Source organism: Alligator mississippiensis, chromosome 15, assembly GCF_030867095.1.
Source record: "Alligator mississippiensis isolate rAllMis1 chromosome 15, rAllMis1, whole genome shotgun sequence".
Lineage (NCBI taxonomy): Eukaryota > Metazoa > Chordata > Crocodylia > Alligatoridae > Alligator > Alligator mississippiensis.
Genome location: NC_081838.1, coordinates 27034861 through 27043132, shown reverse-complemented (window position 1 = coordinate 27043132; position 8272 = coordinate 27034861). Strand labels below are relative to the sequence as shown.

The 8272-nt window shown below is 47.5% G+C and overlaps 1 protein-coding gene across 1 annotated transcript; it reads right to left on the bottom strand.

Moving 5' to 3' along the window:
- Positions 1 to 5050: 5050 nt before the first annotated feature.
- On the bottom strand, positions 5051 to 7984 carry LOC132245621 (olfactory receptor 6N1-like). The gene is made up of 2 exons (XM_059718284.1): positions 7817 to 7984; positions 5051 to 6364 (listed from the first exon to the last, which is right to left on the bottom strand). Exon 2 carries the CDS (start codon positions 6205 to 6207, stop codon positions 5239 to 5241), a length of 969 nt encoding a protein of 322 aa, XP_059574267.1. The 5' UTR covers positions 6208 to 6364; positions 7817 to 7984; the 3' UTR covers positions 5051 to 5238.
- Between the last annotated feature and the right edge of the window lie 288 nt (positions 7985 to 8272).

Sequence of the window (8272 nt, the reverse complement as noted above, 5' to 3'; positions counted from 1 at the left end):
AAAAATGCTAATGTGCACCAATAGATTTTCTGTCCCTCTCAGGAAAATGGTAGGGTACTTCAGTTTGCTATGACAAGGGAGCAAGGAAGCAGATGGAGAGTTAACACCTACCTGGAACCCCAGGATACTGCAACCTTCAATTGATTGGCTTTTATTTTTTATGAGACATTGACCAAGGTTCTGCTTCTTCACCAGAGCTCCTCATCTCTCATCACTGAATGTGGATTCACCCAGTAAATAGATCTGCCCCCCCTTGAAGAGAAGAGCTGGTGCTGCAGTCTTGCTTGGAATTTGCTCTTCTCCTTCTATTAACAAAATTCAGAGGTCCCCTAAGGTTTGTATCCTTCAGCATGGAGCCTTACTATCTCCGCTGCTTACCTTTCTGGTGGGGCTAAGCCTAGGGAGTGACTGACTTATTTTCTGACTATAAACTACCAGAAGCCCCACAGGACATCTGTATGGGACATACGTACCTGCTGTCTGGGTTTATTGTTATACAGGGACCAATTTGATACGACATTTATTTAATGTTTTGTCAAACAGACTGACTTTTCTAAATGATTTTAATTACATCAATAATGTCATTGAGTAATAATTTGTAAGAGGTGACAAGCAAGATAAGAAGTCCAGCCAGGTGGTTTAATAAACACACAGGAAACTGAATTGAAATTCAAGGCAAACGAAGGAAACAATCGAAAGAAGATCTCCCTTTCTTATGTATACTCTCTCTCTCGCTCATGCACACACACAAACTCAATGAACTGTATCATTTGCATTACTGTTTAATGTTTCAATGCTTATTTATTAATTGCTTTTCAGCTCCCTAATTAATTTAAAAAATCAGGACGAGGTAAGATGGTTTCTTATTGGAGGAAAAGCCATTGATGTTCAATCGAGCTGGTTTTTTAATGTTACTAACCTACCTAAGCAATATGTTTACATCCTGGGCCAAGGGGGCTACAAATGTCATGAAAGCAAACACCTGTTTCAGAAATGTTAGCACCAAATATTTGGAGCAACTCTGATACCCAAATTGACTCTAGTTACAGAGGTTCACCCAGAGAGAATATTCCCCTTGTGCTTGCAACAGCTCCCCTCAAAAGCAACTCCATTGCAGAACTAACAACATAACATTTCTTCAGAGATTAGATTAGTTTGCAGAGTAAAAAGGAACACAAAATACCCCATAGGCCAGTGCGCACTGGCTCCGCCTGGTGTAACTCACAATAATGGCACAATTATAAACCATTCTTTCACACTTCCCTAAGTTTCACTTGTTCCTAGAAATGTGTGCTGATACCAGCATTATGTGCTGCTGGACTGAAGTTGTACGAGCAGTCAGTGGCTCTGAAGCTGCCAGCCGTCTGTACTATACTAGGCCAGGTATCTAGATTCTACAAATATGGGTCCAAGAGCCATGCAGATTGACTCATAAAATGGGTTGACACATTTCCATGGTCTGTGTTTCCAATTTGTACATTGTTTCAGAGCCACAGAACTCATGTGCCGAAGGTCAAGTGCTCTGGGGAATGCTCACCATGAGAAAAGGCTACCAACGCTTCCAGGATCCAGGTCACCGGGGCTGTGCTGGTATACTGGGAGCGTGTCTACATGTGCATTTCCTGCACATTAAAGTTACTGTGCAGTTACTGCAGAGTAAGTGGGAATAGGGCTAGTGCCTACACGTGCAGTCAACCTGGGACTAGACTTAGTCCCAAATCAGAGCAGCCTGTCCTGTGCCCCTGGGGCCACCGAGGGGAGCTCCAGCCTCCGGTCACATGGCTGCCAGCACCTGGCAAACATGCCGATGCCAGAGGCATCTGTCAGCACGTGACAGCTGTCTTACAAGCACCCCTGCCAGACCCTCTGATCCCTGGCCAGCTCCTCCCCTGCCTGGGAGCTGCATGTCAAGTGCAGAGAAAGCATGAAGCAGCTTCCTTCCTGCCCACCCAACCTCCTCACACCATCCCTGTACCTGCCCCTGCCTCTGCCCCTACCAGCAGCATCCAGCACCCTGCTGCTTCAGCTCGGCCCCTCCCAGCAATGACCAGTGCCCCGGTCACACCCTGCACTCATGGATCGCAACCCTGAGCTATAATACCGTGGGGCATAAGTCTGGCCTGCCCTGGAATGGCCGCTGCTGCCTGTAGGGCTATCTGTGGCAGCTCAAAATATGTCTGCCCCCAGTTGCTGAGGAAGAGATGGCTACTGAGATCAATGCCTTCCTCAGTGAATGGGAAGCCCATGCTTGCCCAGCTACAAGGACATAGGCTGCTCAATAAATGTGTGGTAGGTGTCCCAACTCTCTGCATGTCCTGGAGCCAGGAGAGTGTGGGAGGGCAAGGCAAGGAGTAGGGGTCAGGACCGGAGCTGGGGTAGGGGCAGGTGGGGGTGGAGAATGAGACTGGTAGAAGCCACCCTCCAGTGTGGGACTTAGCATGGGCCTGGGGTCAGTGAGGCTGGCAGCTCAGCATGGGGATCCCCATGCCAGGACGCATCCAGCTCCACCTGGTGTCTGTGGCCTCCTGTGGGCTGGGTGCTGACACTTGGCCATGCTCCCCTCCACCTCCCCAGGGAGAAGCTGGTGCTGCTGGCTGCTGAAAGTGGTATGGTCAGTCAATCCTCATGGGCAGCTGCAGGGTGAGGCTAAGGCCAAGGCAGCTGCTGGCCAGGGCTCCCTGGGCTACCAGTGATGGCAATAGCTGGGGAGGAGTTCAGGGCAGGGTACTGAAGGCCTGAGGTCCCCTCCTCCAATGATGTGTCACTGGAGGTGACAGGCTGGGACATGGGTGCAGGCTCCTTGGGCACCTGAATGGGGTTCAGCTCCTGCATGAAGGGAATGGTCTTGGAGGCCCCACCAGACCAACAATTGTGGCCATTTACACCCACGCACTGGACCTGCAGGTCCTTGACCTTAATGTGGCACTGCCACGCCAACTGCATTACACAAATTGCCAATTGATCAAATCACGAGCAAGACCTTATGAGGGGGATAAGGCAAAGTGCTGCGTTTATTGGTTAAGCACTTAATACACACACACACCAAGTTCATACCCCAATTTCTGTTCTGCACTGCTATACGTTACCAGTATTATCGGTGCTTGGATCAAATTAACGGCCACCCAAGTTGATCCAAGTGGGAGCAGGGCTCCTGCCAGTCCATCTCATCCAATGAACCGATGCTCCAGGATGACATGCAGAACAAGACCCAGAATTGATATGTCTTGCCCCATCTTTTAGAGCCTTGTCCATTCATCCAGTGCTCTGGGCTTTTGCTAGGTTATCACTGTGTTCTTTCTTGAAGGTGGATTGCCGGTGTTCTCTCGCTGTTCTGGGGCAGATTCCTCTTGTTTGCTCTTTTATCTGTCTGCATTCTTCAGCCAGTCGCCAGATGATGTTTTCCTTTTCCACAAACACACTCTCACCCATACAGCATACAAAAGAGGAAAAGGTCAAGTACTTATGTCAAACTACAGAGCAATACAAAACGGAGATTCTTAAGGCAATGCAAAACTCAGGAAAATACATAAGCTTAAAAGCAATAGGCAAAACTCAAATTCCATGTTATTTATCTAACATCAAGCTGGTATTTATGCTATTTGCATAACAACTGGGGGTGGCCCCATACATGCATCTCAGCCACCAGGGCCTCATAAGGGTGGGTATTCAAGTGCTCACCCTGGACAAACTGCCTCAGGATGTCTTCCTCACCCCACAGTGCCCTAAGGGTGCACACAGCCTCCTGGATCCAGTTTGGGCCCCTGGGGCTCCAGATGGGTGGGCACACGTGGATGGGGCTAGGGGTGGACACAGGGGAGGAGGATGATGTCATACCCCGTGTTGGCTGACTGGGCCTCCATGCTACTGACCCTGTGATGCTGGCCCTTGAGGGCTGACAGCATGACACCCAACAAGGGATTGGCCAGGGAATCACAGCCACATATTTGCGGTGCTTCACTTTAGTCCTTGGAGGAGAGAGATGTGGGGTTGAGCATGAGTCGGGAGCAGGTGCTGCTCCCTATAGCACAGCCAGAAAGACCGCTAGCCCAAATAGAATCATAGGCCTGGGCAATGGATGCAGCAAAAAGAGACCTTTGTAATGCTCACCTATGGCCAGGCACCAGCTCAGGAGGGTGACAGCCCAGGCAAACATTGCCTGCCGGCTGTCCAGAGGGGCACACAGGGCCTGCTTGACTCGTGGACAGAGAGTAGCTCCTGCCAGCTCCCTGTGGTGTGTGCCCCAAGGCACAAAGTAGCTTCAGCCTTTTATACCCTGAAGCTAGAAGCTGACAGAAAGCAGCTGAGCCCAGCTCCAGGAGAGAGGGTCAGGCAGGAGCCCTGGGGCCAGCCTCCAGCTGGCTCCATAGTGACTGGGCAGACCCAGCCTGGAGGCTCCCACATTACTGCACGGTAATGCCTCTACACATGCATTACTGCACTGCAACTAATCGCCTATCAATTTGGTACCTTCATGATGAAGCAGTGTAGTGTCCATGTGTGTGTACACATGATGAGCAGCTACTCTGCCATAGCAATTTTCACCCCTCCACCCCTTCCATTACAGTACACTGCTATGGTGAAGTATCTGCTATTTTAACCATGTGCTGTGCATGCACAGGCTGTTACTGCACCTTGTTTTAGTACTTCCAACAGGAAGTACTAAAGCACTGGACAGTAACATCACCATAGGGCAATGTGTAGACATGCCCTTTCTCTAGGAATTGTTGATGGAGATGAAGCTTCTGGCAGAGCTGCTGGTAGAGACAAAGGTTCAGGCTTGATGGCTGACATCTATCAGGAGCAGAAACTATTTGTTCCTATTTGTCTAGAAAAAACCAAGCCAAGTGCAGTACAACTGGATATAGGCAGTAGATGATAATATACTTCTCAGGATTATCAAGCACCTCACATTGAGGGTTGTATCAACCTAGTCACTTTTACTCTGGAAGAACTTTTATTAGTTCTACAAAACCCATGAGAAATAATACATATTATTAGCATTAGTACACAGGAGCCTGAAATTGTGTGTGTGTGTGGGGGGGGGGGGGGGGGGAAGGGTGTGTGTTCATGTTCAGAACGTTCCACCTCAAAGAGGGGAAGGAAAGATAAAGATTTAACTGTTTACAAGAATATACTGCCTTTCAACCAGGTTCACCTTTAACAAACGTAAAGATACAACCCTTCTGCAGAAGACTCTTGAAACCCGAACCACTCAATTACTGTTTCTTTCACTTATCCTCATATCAGCCTGGTAGTTTGAATTCCCAGGATCCTAAATTTGCTGACAACTTTTCTCAGGCCCTCTTTCACTTCTCTGTTCCTCAGACTGTAGATAAGGGGATTGATCAGGGGTGTAAGGATTGTGTAGAAAACAGAAAATGCTTTGTTCAAGTATCTCAGCATGTTGTTTTTTGGTAGCAAATATACAATCAATATGGTCCCATAAAAAATTGTTACTACAATGAGGTGGGAGGAGCAGGTAGCAAATGCCTTTTGTCTTCCCCTCCCAGAAGGGATTCTCAGAATGGCATCTATGATACAAATGTAAGACGCCAGAGTTAAGAGAAATGGGGAAAGGGCAGAGAAGAAGGAAGTTATAAAACTAATAAGAATGACCAGCCTCGTATCACTGCAGGAGAGCTGTATCACTGGAGTGAAGTCACAAAAGAAGTGGTCAATCTCATTGTGCCCACAGAAAGTTAATTGTGACATAAAACTTATTATTATTATAGAAACCAGCAATCCTCCTAGCCAAGATCCAGTTGCTAGCAGTAGACAGACTCTGCCATTCATTAACATTGCATAGAGCAGTGGTTTACAAATTGCTAAATACCTATCATAAGACATTGCAGCTAGGAGGTAACATTCTGTAGTTGCCAGACATCCAAAAAAATAAAGTTGTGTAACGCAGCCCCTAACAGAAATGGTTCTGTCCCCTGTCAGGAGACTGGCCAGCATCCTGGGCAGCACGGTGGAGGTGTAGCAAGTCTCCAAGTACGACAAGTTTCCCAGGAAGAAGTACATGGGGGTATGAAGCTGTGGATCAGCAACAACAAGCACAATGATGAGGATGTTCCCAGTCACGGTCAACATATAGATCACTAGAAACAGCAGGAAGAGAAAAATCTGTAGCTGTGGAATGGTCCCAAATCCTAGAAGGAGGAATTCTGTGATAGATGTGTGATTGTCTCCTCCTACTTCCTCCATGAGGTGTAGCTGGGTTTTTCCTTTCACTCTTCTAGTGAGAAGCAAGGATTTTTGTGGGTGATATCTTTTATTGGACCTTTCTCATGGTCTGGATTAAGTTAGACAAGCTTTTGAACACAAGCATTATTCATCAGGTCACTATTCTAGTGGGTTATTCCTAGGAAATGAAAAAAAAAAAGTAATGATCTTTGAAAGTTTGCTATATAGTTCCACCAGGGAGATGTACATTGCATCAATACTATGATTGTTCAGCCTCAGGGAACAGTTTATGTTCCCTTTGCTCAGGCTTTGCTCAGGGCTGTGGAATTGCAATTTCCTACCCGCCTGCCCCAGGTACCGGCTCCACAGTTATTTAATGCTCTTCTGTCCATGTCTTTAAATGTAGCTTTCATGGGTCAGGGTCACAGAATCATAGATAATTATGGTTGGAAGCAACCTCATCAGTCCAACCCTCTGCTCAAAGCAGGACCTTTCCCAACTATATCATCCGAGACAAGGCTTTGTCTAGCCAGTCCTACTGGATAATCGTACCCAGCAGCATTTAAGACAACTGCATGCAAAAAGGAAATGTCCCAAGCAGATGCTTTCAGAAATTCCTTCTTCCCTTTTCTCTAGTTATTAATACTTCATCATCATTACCGTAATCATCATTAACCTCAATATTAATGACCCTTCATGTCTTGCTCAGCTATAAACCCAGTCAAGACTCATCAGTGGCACCCCCTTAGTCCTCAGGCCCATAACCATCACCTTCCTTGGGGCTTTCAAATCTCCATCAAATCTCTGTCAAGCTGGCTGGCATCCTGGGTGTGTCTTATAGGAAATGAGAAAGAACATCTGGAGCTCCAGAGAGATTTTGTAGAGTGACAGCAATTGGTTTATAGTCAATAAGCTACAGAGTGGAAAGAGTAACAAACATGAAGAACTGGCTTCCAGTAACTTTCCAGTAGATTTCAGAATGGAAAGAAAAGGGGCAAGATGGAAAGCAGCAGGGCCATGAGTGTGCCAAGTATGGGAAGTGCTTCACTCGGACTACTAACCTGGCCTGACACCTGCACATCCACACAAGGGACCAGCAAGTCCACCCACAGTGCAGGTAGTGCTTCAAGCACACCTACACCCCCAGCACCCACCAATGACTGCACTCAGATGAGCAGCCTCACGTCTGGGGCAAGTGCAGGGAGAACTTTCCTTGCCCCCTTCTCATGTTTTGGAGAGGGGATGGGAAGCTGTTCAAGGGGGGAAATTAGGGAGGGGTCCTTGGGGTCAGGGAGCTGGGGAGGAAGAGGGGAAGAGTGGGGGTTTACGGGGTTCAGTGTTGGGGCAGATGGAGTGGGGCATTTGGGTTTGGGGGTCTAGGGGAGAGGATGGGATATCTCTGGAATGAAGATGTATTAGAGAAAGAGGTTGCTTGGATGAGGAAAAGGACATGGAACCAGAAAAAAAGCACATCTGTTCTGTCCCCAGCTATACCGTGCTGGCCACCCCGACATGTAGGAGTCGGTTGGGTAGGACTGCAGGCAGGATCCAAGGATACAAGGCGGTAGCTCTCACTCAGTCCCGCCAGCCTCCCTGTGGTTAGACCAAGCAGCCATAACATAACACTTACCTATAATCCTCTCCATCTGTAGTGGTGGGGTGTGGGGATCAGTGTCGTGGACCCCATCACTCTGCTCCTCGCAGTGTCACAGAGTCTCTCTACATGCTACTCACCAGCTGGAATGATCTTGCTGTCTTGCCTGTTGGATGTTGCTGTGTGTCCATGCCCAGCGCCACTGCCCCCGTTCGGCATTCGCTCAGGTTTATAAGAAAGCAGCTTCTCACCACCAGGCATTCATGATGAAACTTTCCTTGGGATTGCAGATAATGAACACTTTTAGCTATTGAATTCACAAGGGAATTTACTTTGTGGCATTTTTTAAAAAGCGTAAACATCGAATCCTCTGCCGTTCTAAGTCAAGACTCAGAAGAAATGTCTCTTTCTGTAATGTAAAGTGATATTGTACCAAGAGCCAAAATAAGTCAGAAAAAAACATGCATCATGTTAATAATTGTATAGAATACT

Excerpts from the sequence above, each read along its gene's own strand:
- LOC132245621 (XM_059718284.1), bottom strand. The coding sequence starts at position 6,207 with ATGGAGGAAGTAGGAGGAGACAATCACACATCTATCACAGAATTCCTC.